Source organism: Nicotiana tabacum, chromosome 1 (genome assembly GCF_000715075.1).
Source record: "Nicotiana tabacum cultivar K326 chromosome 1, ASM71507v2, whole genome shotgun sequence".
Taxonomy (NCBI): Eukaryota; Viridiplantae; Streptophyta; class Magnoliopsida; order Solanales; family Solanaceae; genus Nicotiana; species Nicotiana tabacum.
The window spans coordinates 120,669,032-120,685,434 of NC_134080.1; the positions used below are offsets into that span (position 1 = coordinate 120,669,032).

General features: G+C 41.1%; 1 protein-coding gene across 1 annotated transcript; it reads left to right on the top strand.

Moving 5' to 3' along the window:
- Nucleotides 1–875: 875 nt before the first annotated feature.
- Nucleotides 876–1,331, top strand: LOC107785361 (calcium uniporter protein 1, mitochondrial-like). The gene is made up of 2 exons (XM_016606644.1): nt 876–1,135; nt 1,235–1,331. The coding sequence occupies exons 1-2, from the start codon at nt 876–878 to the stop codon at nt 1,329–1,331; spliced, it is 357 nt and encodes a 118-aa protein (XP_016462130.1).
- The last annotated feature ends 15,072 nt before the right edge of the window (nt 1,332–16,403 follow it).

Here is a 16,403-nt window from a genome sequence, read left to right on the forward strand (position 1 = left end):
TTCCTATTATGTGATTTTGTGAAATGGACTATATTTTGATCTTATCAGGACACAAGCTGCAAGCGTTGACGAGAACCATAAATTAATCACACACAGCTTTTTATAAGCAATGAACCAGAAATGATATCGCCAATTAGTGGGCACTGCTATAAAAGCAACTGCTGAAACCAATCTTGAAATACTTCTGAAAAGGGAAGAGTTCTTTTGAAGTTCGAGGTCTGAATCTGATCGTCCTTTTGATGGATAATATGGTGCTCAAAATGATGAAACTATAAATTTTGGAAACTGAAGAATAGAGAGCACTTTGCTTCAGAAGTTGTTACCGCACAGAAAGAATATTTTTGCCCTTTTTGCACTATTTATGTAGCAATTCTTTCATCTCATTGCTTCTCTTTTTTAAAATTATAATTTTTTTTCCGAATATTGTAATTGAGTCGTGTTTTATACTGAAGAACTACCCTTTACTCATAGCAAAAGTTCTAGCCAGAACAAATGTAGCTATTAAAAGACACAACTCAAATCAACACCAGTAAAAGTCAATTTGACGGAAAGCAAAAAAAAAAATGTGTGAAATGTGGAATTAAGAAAAAAAAAAGGCAAAATGGCTTTTTGGCCACTTAAACTTGTAGGGCTTTTGAAAGCCGATACACAAACTTTCGTCTTTCCCATTTCAACACTCAAACTCGTGAAACCTATAACTAATAAACACTTTTGACCATTGACTATGCTTATGTGGGGGTAGTTTATCTTACGTGGACATAGTGCGTACAAGTCACATTCAAATGGCGCATGTATCTGTTACTATTCATTAAAAAAAATTGTAAAATCAAAAAAATAAACAGAAACTATAAGAAAAACCAAAAAAGAAGAAGAAAATGGTGGCTGGGTTTATTGACTTTGCCTTATTCCGCCGGTTCCTCCAAAAAAGAGAAATCAATCATGCAGCTAGACTGCCGGAATATTTGTCAATTCCTACAGGAGATAAATTGAGAGAAAAATTGAGGTCTATGAATGTTACCGGAGAAAGGATTAGATTTGAAGGCCTAGCTCTGCCGGCTCCAACGACGGAGACGGAGGATTTTCCGGGGAAGACGATGGAGAAAATTACAGTGAATGATGCTAGGAAAATTTTGAGGTTTTCTCAGTAGGAGAAAGTGAGATCGAGACTTAGAAATATGCCGATGAACTCCATTTCGTACTCTAAATTCGTTGAGACCTGTAGTGAAATTTGTAGCAACAGAGAACAGGGTTTGGAGATTGCAAAGATGTTGGACGATTCAGGCAGCGTCATCGTTTTTGGTGACGTTGTTTTGCTCCGTCCCCATCAGTAAAAGTTGCACACTTTCTTTATTTTGTGTCTTTCTTCTAAAAAAATATTATATATATATATATATATATATATATATATATATATATATATATATATATATATATATATATATATATATGCTGAAACCCACTGTCACCATTGAAAATGGGGCTGGGAGGGAAAATTTATTCCAGCACAGCTAAGGTGAAGAAGAAAATAAGAAAAATAGAAGAAAAAGTAGAAATTAATAAATTTATTCCAGCACAGCTATGAGGTTTGTTTTTGCGCCCTTGATGTGTAACAATCCCATTAGTCATTTGCTGACTGGATGGACACGTCTGTGAATGTGTAATACACGCGCGTAGGGTCAAGGGTCAAATGTGTTTATTAGTTAAGGGTTTCACGAGTTTGAGTGTTCAAATGGAAAAGTCCAAAGTTTGTGTATCAGCTTTCAAAAGCCTTACAAGTTTAAGTGGCCAGGAAGTCATTACGCCAAAAAAAAAGGAGGTGAGGTAGGGACCGAACAGATATTATTTGGTTTGATTAATAGGAGGTGTGGTGATGTACCAGTTAAATATAACCACAATAACATAAAACTTACATATAAAATTTATACAATATGTCTTTTGTATATTTTGTATCTGATTTATACATAGTAAAAATAAATTTCATACAACTAATTATATATTATACAACTTATCTACAACTTTCATACATTATTTTTACCCAGTTATATATACAACTACAATAACATACAACTTAAATATAAATTTTATACAAAATTTATACAATATGTCTTTTGTATATTTTGTATCTGATTTATACATAGTAAAAATAAGTTTCATACAACTATATATATATATTATACAACTTATCTACAAGTTTCATACATTATTTCTACCCAGTTAAATACAACTACAATAACATACAACTTAAATAAAAAATTTATATAAAATTTATACAATATGTCTTTTGAATATTTTGTATCTGATTTATACATAGTATTTTCATACAACTAATTATATATTACACAACTTATCTACAACGTACCTACAATTTTTATACATTATTTCTACTTAGTTATATACAACTACAATACCATACAACTTAAATATAATTTTTATACAATATTGTTCAACTTTCATACAATAGTTAAATAAAAAATATATATATAAACAACAGAATACAATTTTTCTACAATTTCGTAAATATAATGTATATTATGTCGTCTTCTTCTTCTTCTTCGAGTTTCAATATGAAATTCAGCCAAAATCAGGTCTAATCTTCACCAAAACACCCTCAAAATTGAGATATAAACTCCAAACCATATACCCAATTGTTTGCAACAACACCCAATCCAAACAAATAATGATTTTTGCAAATCCAAATTCGAATTCAAAGCTTCAAAGCTTTTTAATGGCTGTCAATGGTGGAATTGCTGCTCTCTTTTTCTTTGCTTTACATTACTGAAATTAGGGATTGAGAGATAGAGAGAGACGTAGAGAGAATCCCAACTCTTTGCTACAACACCCAATTCAAATAAATAATATGTCACGACCCATTTCCATAATAGGCCATGATGGCGCTCAACACCATTGTCGGGCAAGCCAACACGGAACAATACTAAATAAACTCTCATTTACCTTTACCCAAAAATAGTTGACATAATTCTTTAAGTGGGAATAAAAATCAGAAATGATTAATAAAGTCATAATAATCATACAACCCCAAAATGATATAGTCTACTAATGTGTGTGCCAAAACCTGGTGTCACAAGCTGTGGACAACTAGTAGAATATACAAAAGAATCACACTATCCTACTGTCCGAAACAGAATAGACAGCAAAAGAAAATACTTAAGAAAGACTTCTTCAGGCTACTGAACGGCATGGAAGGGAAGAAGCTCACCGTAGAAGTCTCGGGTCCGCTCAAGGATGCACACCAGACTGATAGCCAGATACACCTGCCTCAGATCTAGTACAATTAAGTACAGAAGTGTAGTATGAGTACATAAACAATATATACCCAGTAAGTATCCCGTCTAATCTCGAAGAAGTAGAGACGACAGGTCGATTCGATACTTACTAGGGTCAAATAATATGAAAGGAAGTTATAATAAGCAAGAATAGCACAAATTATTAGTACTAATAAGCATGTAATAACAATTCTTCTCCAAATATTATCATGGGTATCCATTTATATATAAGCAGATATGAAGTCCAGTCCACAGAGAAAATGCTAAGAAAAACATGCGCAAGTAACACCGAGAGACGTACGGCCCGATCCAACACAAAAGTAAATTGTGCACTGCCGAGGGTCGAACAGCTCTAACCATAGATGCATCTATTACCCGCTCGCGAATCACACGTGCGACGCGGTCAAACATAATTAAAATCATCAACAAGAAGACAATAATGTATATTTGAGGAGTAATTATTCACAGGAATTTCCAAATTCTCTTTTAAAGGACCAAACAGGATAAGGTTCCCTCACTAGTTGCATTTACCTTAATCAAAATAATTTATACGAATCTGAATTTATCATCTAGTTACAAGAATATCACGTAGAGCATACTTTTGGGTCCTAAACTATCCGGACTTAAAATCATAGCTGCTACGCACGGACTCTCGTCACCTAGTGCGTACGTAGCCCCCGCATATAATGGCAATTAATTAAATTATTACACCTATGGGGACAATTCCCTCTTACAAGGTTAGAAAGGAGACTCACCTCGCTCCAAAGTACACTTACTATACCAAAAACGAGTCCAAGCCCTCATTTCGGAGCCGAACAATCCCAAACTAGTTAAATGAAGTAAGAACTAGTCAATATAGACTCACAAGATCGAATTCTAGCTATTTAAGTAATTCCTCAACCATTAGCACAAGTTTCCTAAAATCCGACCCCGGGCCCACGTGCCTGGATTCCGAAATTTTTCGAAGGAAGTTGTTCTCTACAACTTAAGGATCAATAATATGTGATTTCTAATTTATTCCATAACAAATTTCGTGGTTAAATCTAACTTTTATTAAAACCTTAGGTTTTTGCTCTAACCCCATGATTTCACCTTAATACTAGTGTTTAATCTCCCTGAGACATGATTATTAAGCTTGAAATAGGTAGAACACACTTACCTCAAGATGCTAGGTGAAGTTCTTCTCTCAAAGCTCTCAAATCGCCCAATGGAGGAGTGAAAATGTGATAAAAATGACTTAGAACCCATATTAAATGAACCTCACTGCTTCAGCAATTTCTGCATCTGCGAAAAATGGGCCGCATCTGCGAAAATGGGCCAAAGAGCTGGGACCGCATCTGCGGTCTCCAGGCCGCATCTGCGGAGCCGCTTCTGTGGCTTGGGAGCCGAATCTGCAGTTCCTGGCCTGGCCTGCCCTGGGCCGCTTCTGCGATGGGAGGACCGCATCTGCGGGCTCGCACCTGCGGTCCAACAACCGCAGGTGCGGTTATGACAGAAGCAGCAACTTCAACTCCTTGTAAAATTTTTCACTTCACTCAAGCCTCGTCCGATTGACGCTCGGGGCTCCCGGGCCCCGCCTGAATATACCGACAAGTCTGAAATCACGCGACCGACCTACTCGAACCTTCAGAATGTCCGAAACAACACTAAATCTAGGAATCACCCCCTAAAACCAAATGAATCAAACATATGAAGTTCAAGTTCTTAATTTTCCTCTAACGGGTCAAAACGCCTTTAAACTACTCGGATTGATACCAATTTTTACGGACAAGTATTAAATGATATTTTGGACCTGTACCGGGATTCGGAACCAACATACGAGCCTGATACCCATGAAATCAATCATTACTTAGTTTCTTTAAATCCTTTAAACTTCAAATTAACAATTTCTAATAAAAATTCATTACTCGGGCTAGGGACCTCGGAATTGGATTCTGGGCATACGCCCACTCCCATATTTTCCCACGGACCCTCCGGATTCGTCAAATCACGAATCTGGGTCCGTTTACTCAAAATGTTGACCAAAGTCAAACTTAGTTTTTTAAGAAAATCCTAAGGAATCAAATGGGCATATTTCACTCAATACTCTTCCAAATCCCGAACCAACCATCCTCGCAAGTCACAAATTAGCTTAATCAAGCATGGGAAGTTTTATTTAAGGGCACGGGGTTCTAAAAGGCAAAAAAAACTAGGCGGGTCATTACATTCTCCACCTCTTAAACAAATGTTCGTCTTCGAACAGACATAGGAAAGTACCTAAGCTGCTGAATAAATGGGGATATCTGCTCCGCATGTCCTAGTCGGACTCCCAGGTCGCCTCCTCGACTTGTTGGCCCCTCCACTGGACCTTTACCACAGAAATCCTCTTGGATCTCAACTGGCGATCCTGTCTATCATTAATGGAAACTGGCTCCTCCTCATAACCCAAGCTCTCATCCAGCTGAATAGTACTGAAGTCTAACACATGGGACAAGTCGGCATGATACATCCGAAGCACCGATACATGAAAAATTGGATGAACTCCCGATAAGTTAGGGGTAAGGCAAGCTTATAGGCAACCTCCCAAACTCTCCTCAACACCTTAAAGGGACCAATAAACCTTGGGCTCAACTTGCCCTTCTTCCTGAACCTCATAATGCCCTTCATTGGTGAGACTTTCAAGAGAACCTTCTCGCCAACCATAAATGATACATCACGCGCCTTCTGATCCGCGTAACTCTTCTGTCTGGACTGAGCCATGCGAAGCCTTTCCTGAATCAACTTTACCTTATCCAAGGCATCCTGTACCAAATCAGTACCGTATAACTTAGCCTCGCCAGGCTCGAACCACCTGATAGGAGAATGATAACGGCAACCATATAAAGCCTTATATGGAGCCATCTCTATGATGGACTAATAGCTGTTGTTGTATGAAAACTCCACCAAGGGAAAAAACTAATCTCACTGCCCTCCAAAGTCAATCACACATGCTCTAAGCATATCCTCTAAAATCTGAACTGTCCGCTCTAACTGCCCGTCGGTCTGAAGATGGAATGCTATGCTGAGCTCTACACGGGTCCCCAACTCACTCTAAATGGCTCTCCATAAATGGGAAGTGAAATGAGGGCCTCAATCTGATATGATGGAAACCGACACACCGTGCAACCGGACTATCTCCCGAATGTAAATCTGAGCATACCTTTCCGCTATATAAGTAGTCGCCACTAGAATAAAGTGAGCCGACTTGGTCATCCTATCAACAATGATCCATACTGAATCAAACTTCCGCAAGTCCGCGACAACCCAACTATGAAATCCATGGTGATACACTCTCACTTCCACTCCGGTATAGGCATCTGCTGAAGTAGGCTACCCGGCCTCTAGTTTTCATACTTTACCTGCTGGCAATTCAAACACTTAGCCATATACTCCACTATGTCTTTCTTTATGCTCCGCCACCAATAATGTTGCCTCAAGTTGCGATACATGTTCGTAGCACCCGGATGAATGGAATACCGCAAACTGTGAGCCTCTTCTAGAATCCCTCCCTCAGATCATCCACATTAGGAACACATAGGCGACCCTGGAGTCGCAAAACACCATCCTCGCCAATAGAAACCTCCTTTGCACCTCCCTGAAGTACTGTCTCTCTGAGAACTGCCAAATATGGATCATCGAACTGTCGGGCCTTGATCTGCCCCAATAGTGAAGACTGAGCCACCACACACGTAAGAACTCAGCTGGGCTCTGAAATGTCCAACCTCACAAGTCTGTTAGACAAGGATTGAATGTCCAAAGTCAGTGGCCTCTCCGCCGCTGGAATGAATGCCAAGCTACCCACACTCTCAGCCTTTCTACTCAAGGCATCTGCAACCACATTTGCCTTGCCCGGATGATAAAGAATGGTGATGTCATAATCCTTCAGTAACTCAAGCCACCTGCGCTACCACAAATTAAGATCCCTCTGATTGAATAAATAATGTAAGCTGCGATGATCGGTATAAACCTCACATGACACCCCATACAGATAATGTCTTTATATCATAAGAGCATGAACAATCGCGACCAACTCTAGATCGTGCACAGGATAATTTTTCTCATGAACCTTCAACTGACGCGAAGCATATGCAATAACTCGCCCCTCCTGCATCAATACACACCCCAAACCAATGCGTGAAGCGTCGCAATATACCGTATACATCCCCGAGCCGGAAGGCAATACAAGAACTGGTGTTGTAGTCAAAGCTGTCTTGAGCTTCTGGAAGCTCTCCTCACAATTATCGGACCAATGGAATAGAGCACCCTTCTAGGTCAATCTCGTCAAAGGTGATGCAATAGATGAAAAGCCCTGCATGAATCGCCGATAATAACCTGCTAGCCCTAGGAAACTCCTAATATCGGTCATTGAGGTAGGACGTGGCCAACTCTGAGCTGCCTCAATTTTCTTAGGATCCATCTTAATACCCTCTCCTGACACAACATGCCCCAAGAATGCCACTGACTCTAGGAAAAACTCACACTTGGAGAACTTAGCATGTAGCTTCTGCTCTCGCAAGGTCTGAAGCACTACTCTCAAATGCTGCTCGTGCTCCCCCAGGATACGTGAGTATATCAAGATGTCATCAATGAAGACGATGACAAATGAATCAATATAAGGCCTGAATACCCTGTTCATCAAATCCATAAATGTTGTTGGGGCATAAGTCAAGCCAAAGGACATCACCAAAAACTCATAATGGCCATATCTAGTCCGGAATGTAGTCTTCGGAACATCCGAGTCCCAAATCTTCGGCTGATGATACCCTGACCTTAGGTCTATCTTAGAGAACACCCTGCAACTGGTCGAACAAATCATCAATACGAGGCAACAGATACTTGTTTTTGATAGTGACTTTGTTCAACTGGCGGTAATCAATGCATATCCGCATAGTCCCATCCTTCTTCTTCACAAATAACACTGGTGCACCCCAAGGCGATACACTAGGCCTAACAAACCCCTTCACCAACAACTCCTCAAGCCGCTCCTTCAACTCCTTAGGAGCCATACGGTACAGTGGAATAGATATAGGTTGGGTACTTGGACCCAAATCAATATAGAAATCAATATCACGATCCGGTAGCATGCCAGGAAGATCAGAAGGAAACACATTGGCGAACTCTCGAACCATTGGAACCAAATTAATTGTCGGAGACTCTGCGGTGGTGTCCCGAACATAAGCTAGATAAGCCAAACACCCCTTCTCGACCATATGCCAAGCCTTCAGAAAAGAAATAACCAGAATAGGTGTATCAACTGTGAAACCCTTCCACTCCAACCTCGACAACCCTGGCATCACTAGTGAAACAGTCTTGGCATGGCAATCTAGGACGGCGTGATATGGAGATAACCAATCCATACCCAGGATGACCTCAAAATCGATCATATCAAGCAACAAGAGATCTGCTCTAGTATCGAAACCACCAAATATGACCACACAGGACCGGTAGATCCGATCCACAACCACAGAATCACCCACAGGGGTGGACACATGAACATGAGTGCCCAAAGGCTCAGTAGAAATAACCAGGAAATGAGCAAACAGGGATGATACATATGAATAAGTAGACCCTGGATCAAATAATACCGAAGCATCTCTACCACCAACGGAAATAACACTTGTGATGACGGCATCTGAGGCCAATGCATCTGGCCTGGCCAGAAGGGCGTAGAATCTGGTTGGAGTGCCGGCTGGCTGGCCTCCACTTGATTGAGCAGTAGTTGGTTGACCTCTCCCTACCTAGTCTTCACCTCTAGGATGGCCCATACCAGCATACCCTCTGCCCCTAGGTGACTGGGCAGCTGGTGCTGAAATCATAGGTTGCTGACCCTGATGCACTGCCTTGCCCCGAAGTCTGGGGAAGGTCCTCTTCATGTGACCCAGATCTCCACACTCGTAGCATACTCTCGGTACCATAGCCTGCTGCCTTGAAGTCTGAGCTTGCTAACCCATATACCTACTAGAAGACCCCTAGATGGCTGGTGGGCGATATGAACTCTCTGGCATGGCACTGAAGTGAGCACTAGAAGAACCCTGATAACTATAATACCCGGAAAAGGAACCCTGAACAGCTGGTGGGCGATAAGAACTCTCTGGCATCGCACTGAAGTAAGGACTCACTAGAGCACCTCGGGGAGGAGGTGGTGGTGCTGAATATGGGGGTCTGCTGGGCTGACCCCTCCTAAAGTGACCTCTAACCCTAGCCGAGGCACCTCTGAACTATCGCAAAAATCTAGCCCTCTCTTGCTGCATCTGCTCTCTACCCCTCTGGCGATACCCCTCAATCCTGCGAGCAATCTCTATCACTAGCTAATACTCAGTACCCATCTCCACCTCTCGGGCCATGCCCACTCGAATAGTGGGGTGTAACCCTGAAACGAATCTCTGCACTCTCTCTACATCTATAGGAAGTATTATGAGTGCATGGCGAGACAACTCAGAGAACCTCGCCTCATAATCGGTCACCGACATCTGACCCTACTCAAGATGCTCAAACTGATACCACAGATCTTCCCTCTCAGAGGGTGGAATGTACTTATCCAAGAATAACTGTGTGAACTGACCCCAAGTGAGGGGAGGAGAACCTGCTGGCCTACCAAGAACATAGGACTGCCACAATCTACAGGCCCTACCCCAAGCTAAAAAGTAATGAAGTCAACTCCATGTGACTCCAATATCCTCATGTTGTGCAGTCTGTCCCTGCACCTGTCGATGAAGTCCTGGGCATCCTCATACCGCTCACCCCCGAAGATGGGAGGGTGAAGCCTAGTCCATCTATCCAATAACTTATGTGGGTCACCGTCCGCAGCTGGTCTAAGTTGGGGTGCCACTACAGCAACTGGCTGGGCCCTATCTGTGGGTAGTGCACTTGGAGTTTGATACACTGCAGCTGCATGTCCAGAAGTCAGAGTAGTAGGGGTCTGTGCTTCCCCTCCTGCCTGTGAGGTAGCTGGATCTACTGGAAATAAACCATACTGAGTCATATAATCCATGAACCGTAGCATACGGCCCATAACCTCCTGAAATCCCGGTGTTGTCATGAAGTTTGCCGGGGTAGGCTCAGCTGCGGGCACCTTGCCCTGCTCCTCGATAATAGGATCTCCCACAGGATCTGCTGGTGCTACTACTGAAATAACTCTGGGATGCCCTCGTCCCCTACCACGGGCCGGTGCCCTCCCCCGGCCTCTACCTCGACCTCTAGCAACGGAGGGAGCAGCTCCGCCCGGCTCTAGAACATCAGTCGTGTGTTTCCTCACCATTTGTGAGAGAATAAAAGAGATAAATTTAGTATACCAGCCACTGCACGATAGGAAATGAATAAAGAGTAGTCTTTCCTAATACCCTATAGCCTCTCGAAGATAAATACAGACGTCTCCGTACCAATCTACAAGACTCCATTAGGTTTGCCCATGACTTGTGATACCTACGAGAACCTAGTGCTCTGATACCATGTTGTCACGACCCATTTCCATAATAGGCCATGATGGCCCAACACCATTGCCGGACAAGCCAACACGGAACAATACTAAATAAACTCTCATTTACCTTTACCCAAAAATAGTTGACATAATTCTTTAAGTGGGAATAAAAATAAAAAATGATTAATAAAGTCATAATAATCATACAACCCCAAAATGATATAGTCTACTAATGTGTGTGCCAAGACCTGGTGTCACAAGTTGTGGGCAACTAGTAAAATATACAAAAGAATCACACTATCCTACTATCCGAAATAGAATAGACAGCAAAAGAAAATACATAAGAAAGACTTCTTCAGGCTGCTCAAGGATGCGCACTAGACTGATAGCCAAATACACCTACCTCAGATCCTGTACAATTAAGTACAGAAGTGTAGTATGAGTACATAAACAATATGTACCCAGTAAGTATCTCGTCTAATCTCGAAGAAGTAGAGACGAGAGGTCGACTTGATACTTACTAGGGTCAAATAATATAATAAGGTATTATGTTAAGCATGGGAGTCACAAATAATTAGTATTAATAAGCATGGAATAACAATTCTTCTCCAAATATTATCATGGATATCCATTTATATATTAAGTAGATATGAAGTCCAGTCCATAGAGAAAATGCTAAGCAAAACATGCACAAGTAACACCGAGGGACGTACGACCCGATTCAACACAAAAGTAAATTCTGCACTGCCGAGGGTCGAACGGCTCGAACCATAGATGCATCTATTACCCCGCTCACGAATCACACGTGCGACGCAGTCAAACATAAATAAAATCATCAACAAGCTGACAATAATGTATATCTGAGGAGTAGTTATTTACAGGAATTTCCAAATTCTCTTTTAAAGGACCAAACAGGATAAGGTTCCCTCACTAGTTGCATTTACCTTAATCAAAACAATTTATACGAATCTGAATTTATCATCTAGTTACAAGAATATCACGTAGAGCATACTTTTGGGTCCTAAACTATCCGGACTTAACATAATAGTCGCTACGCACGGACTCTCGTTACCTAGTGCATACGTAGCCCCCGTATATAATGGCAATTAATTCAATTATTACACCTATGGGGATAATTCCATCTTACAAGGTTAGAAAGGAGACTCACCTCGCTCCAAAGTGCACTTCCAATACCCAAAACAAGTCCAAGCCCTCATTTCAAAGCCGAATGATCCCAAACTAGTTAAATGTATTAAGAACTAGTCAATATAGACTCACAAGATCGAATTCTAGCTATTTAAGTAATTCCCCAACCATCAGCACAAGTTTCCTAAAATTCGACCTCGGGCCCACGTGCCCGGATTCCGAGATTTTTCAAAGGAAATTGTTTTCTACAACCTAAGGATCAATAATATGTCATTTCTAATTTATTCCATAACAAATTTCGTGGTTAAATCTAACTTTTATTAAAACCCTAGGTTATTGCTCTAACCCATGATTTCACCTTAATACTAGTGTTTAATCTCCCTGAGACATGATTATTAAGCTTGAAATAGGTAGAACACACTTACCTCAAGATGCTAGGTGAAGTTCTTCTCTCAAAGCTCTCAAATCGCCCAATAGAGGAGTGAAAATGTGATAAAAATGACTTAGAACCCATATTAAATGAACCTCACCGCTTTAGCGATTTCCGCATCTGCGGTCAGGGGACTGCATCTACAGCCCCGCATCTGCGAGAAATGGGCCGCATCTGAGAAAATGGGCCAAAGAGTTGGGACCGCATCTGCGGTCTCCAGGCCGCTCCTGCAGCTTGGGAGACGTATCTGCGACTTGGGAGCCACATCTGCAGTTGCTGGCTGGCCTACCCTGGGCCGCTTCTACAATAGGAGGACCGCATCTGTGGTCCACAACCGCAGGTGCGGTTATGACAGAAGCAGAAACTTCAGCTCCTTGTAAAATTTTGCACTTCACTCGAGCCTCATCCGATTGTCGCTCGGGGCGCCCGAACATACCGACAAGTCTAAAATCATGCAACGGACCTACTCGAACCTTCGGAATGCCCGAAACAATGCTAAATCTAGGAATCACTCCTTAAAACCAAATGAATCAAACTTGTGAAGTTCAAGTTCTTAATTTTCCTCTAACAGGCCAAAACGCCCTTAAACTACTCGGATTGACACCAAATTTTACGGACAAGTCTTAAATGATTTTTTGGACTTGTACCAGGCTTCGAAACCAACATATGAGCCCTATACCCATGAAATCAATCATTACTTAGATTCTTTAAATCCTTAAAACTTTAAATTAATAATTTCTAATAAAAATTCATTACTCGGGCTAGGGACCTCGTAATTCGATTCCGGGCATAGGCCCAGGTCCCATGTTTTCCCACGGACCCTCCGGGACCGTCAAATAATGAATCCGGGTCCGTTTGCTCAAAATGTTGACTAAAGTCAAACTTAGTTTTTTAAGAAAATCCTAAGGAATCAAATGAACATATTTCACTCAAAACTCTTCCAAATCTCGAACCAACCATCCCCACAAGTCGTAAATTAGCTAATCAAGCACGGGAAGTTTTATTTAAGGCGACGGGGTTCTAAAAGGCAAAACAACCAGGCGGGTCGTTACATAATATTTTTCGAAAACCCAAATCAAATGAAGGAATATCTGCTCCTTTGTCTTTTATAGGGCTATTCTTTGAAGATATCTTCTTCTTCATTGAAAATCAAGTTAATCAAAGACGTTAATGGATGTAGGAATTTCTAATAAGAGTAAAATTTTCGTCTGGTTTTTGAAGAAGAGATGAAATAGGCGTTAATGGAGGATTTATAAGATTTGTGAAGAGAAAATCGTGGGTGAGTGCAAGATACGTGGGTGGGGGGGTGGGATGTGGAGAGAGAAATGTGGGGGAGTGGGAATATACGGTAGAGTTATTTTAGGATACTAATTAATATCATTAATTCCCTTAAAATGTACATAAATAGTAATTGGGTATATAAGATATAATTATAGTAAAACTTGAGTAGGGAGGGTAATATAGTTTCATATATTGTATAGGGATGTAAAAATCTCTTAAAAGTATGGATCTTAAGATGGGCAAATGTGTGTAAAGAAATTCGGTAGAATTAGCGAATGTGGGCATCCCTATATGGCCAACTTTCATATTTATCTTTTTTCTGGTTTTTTCAGATTTTTTTTTAATTTTAATACAAAAAAATCATTTACTACCTAGAACTAATAAAGAAACTGATGAGGCTTATGGATGAGGAGATTTCAGTTATGAAATATACAAAAAAGTGTAATTACTACTTTCTTATGAAGAGAACTCAGTTATGGAATACAAAAAGAGAGAAATTAATTAATTAACTTGTAATTTAAGTGCACATTGGTTATATAGGCTACCATGTGGAAATTCACAATATGAATGTAATAATGACGATAACAAACTTAAAAAGCACTTCTGCCGGTCGACGAATGCGTGCGGAGGTTGTAGCAGTGTTGAATGAATGGCTGATTTGGAACCAGACCGGACCCAGACACGAGCTAATCCTTCTCTCTCTCGAATGTATGCTCAGTTTTCGTCGAATCTTTTTTATCACCTTCAAAAACAAACCGAATTCCATCTTGACATGATAAATAGTGATGCCCACCTGTAGAGTGTAGTCCTCCATGCAGCCTTGAAGTAGACTATTTCTTGAGCATGATCTTATCCCCAAAGCCTTTTTGCAAAAGGAGTAGGTAGCGAGCGGTGCTCATGTTACTTAACCAAAAAACATGAAAATGATGGCGTAGGGTGGAAACCCTTCGTGACTGCAATCGTACATTTTTTTTACTATTCAATCTTTATATTGACAATAGTGTATCGAAAAAATATAATTTATTATGATAAATGAAGTGGATCTATTTAGTTTTATTTTATGTTTTAAATTAATTACAAAATGTGATGTCCTTTCACTTGACAATTTCTCTTTTTTAGTAGGGAGAGACTAGCGATGCAGGTTCACCAGGGTGGGGAGATTCCGGGGCTGGGTGGTTGTAATGACCCGAACCTTCATTTTAAGAATTAACGCCTCGATCTCTTATTAACTGCCTTCCCCGTATTTGTTTCTACTATTGTGAGTTGCCGGGAGGATTCATTTTGAGTTTCAGAGTGTTTCGGGACACTTAGTCCCCAAATGAGAGTTTAAGCTTTAGAATTTGGACCGTAGTTGGAGCAGTGTGAAGACGGCCTCGGAATAGAATTCTGTCGGTTCCTTTACTTTCGTTTGATTATTTCGGGCTTAGGGGTGTGTTTAGATTATGTTCTGGAGGTCCGTAGCTTATTTAAGCTTGAAATGCTGAAAATTTATTTTTTGAAGTTTCCGGATCGATAGTGAGATTTTGATATCGGGGTCGGAATCCGATTCTGAAAGTTAAAACAGGTCCGTAGTGTTGAATGTGACTTGTGTGTAATATTTAGGGTCAATCGGACTCGGTTTGGTTGGTTTCGGCATTAGTTGTAGGATTCTTGAAATTTCAAGTTCTTTAGGTTTGGATTGGAGGGTGATTCGTGGTTTTAGCATTCTTTGATGTAATTCAAGGATTGAAATAAGTTCGTATGATGTTTTAGGATTGGTTGGCATGTTTGGTTGAGGTCCTGGGGGCCTCGGGTGAGTTTCGGATGCTTAACGTAGTTGATTTTGGACTTAGGCAAAATCTGAAGGTTGCTGCTTCTTGTATTTTTGCACCTACGGTGAGGATCCCACATGTGGGGGCCACAGATGCGACAGAGTGAGTCGCAGGTGTGATTCTGGCACTGTTGGCCAGTGACCGCAAATACGGTTATTGGACCACAGAAGCGTACCGCATTTGCAGAGAAGGCAGCGCAGCTGCGGGTTATGGCCATTTAATGAAAACTCTCAGGTGCGAGTCCCCAGTCGCAGAAACGGGACCACGGGTGCGGTCCCAGGACCGCAGAAGCGGAAATAGCTGGGAAGATGTAGAAAATTCAAGTGTTTGAGATTTCATAACACAAAAATCGAATTGGAGCTCGGTGGGAAACGATATTTTGAGGGTTTTTGAAGGAGAATCATTGGGTAACGATTTCTAACTTGATTTTGATCTTAGAACTATAATCTATTGGTGTTTTCCTCTTTTAATTAAGGATTTGGGGAATAAAAGTTTGAAAATGGTATATAGGGTTGCTACCGTCGCCGTGAATGATAACTTCCTGGTGATTCCATTCGAACTTTACTACCTGATGCAGCGTTGATGCTACGACCCCAGTAGCATGAATCCATGGTCGTCCCATCAGCAAGTTGTAAGACGTTGGTACATCTATCACCTGGAAATCGACTTCGAACCAGGTTGGTCCCATCTGCAGGCATAGACTAATCTCACCAATGATGGACCTCTAAGAACCATCAAAGGCTTTCACATTGATTGCTCCATCCTTTATCTCATGCATCCCTTTACCCAACTTCTTGAGTGCTACCAGCGGGCAAATGTTGAGACTAGAACCTCCATCGATCGGGATTATGTTGATGAAATAATCTTCGAATTGCACGGTGATGTGTAGTGCTTTGTTGTGCCCCAGCCCTTCAGGTGGCAGCTCGTCCTCATAAAAGGTGATCTTATGGCTTTCCAGCACTTGTCCTACCATATTAGCCACTTCCCCGCTAGTGATGTTACTTGGTATGTACGTT

Excerpts from the sequence above, each read along its gene's own strand:
- LOC107785361 (XM_016606644.1), top strand. The coding sequence starts at position 876 with ATGGTGGCTGGGTTTATTGACTTTGCCTTATTCCGCCGGTTCCTCCAA. Across the intron at positions 1,136-1,234 it reads GATGCTAGGAAAATTTTGAG|CAACAGAGAACAGGGTTTGG; the intron begins GTTTTCTCAGTA and ends TGAAATTTGTAG.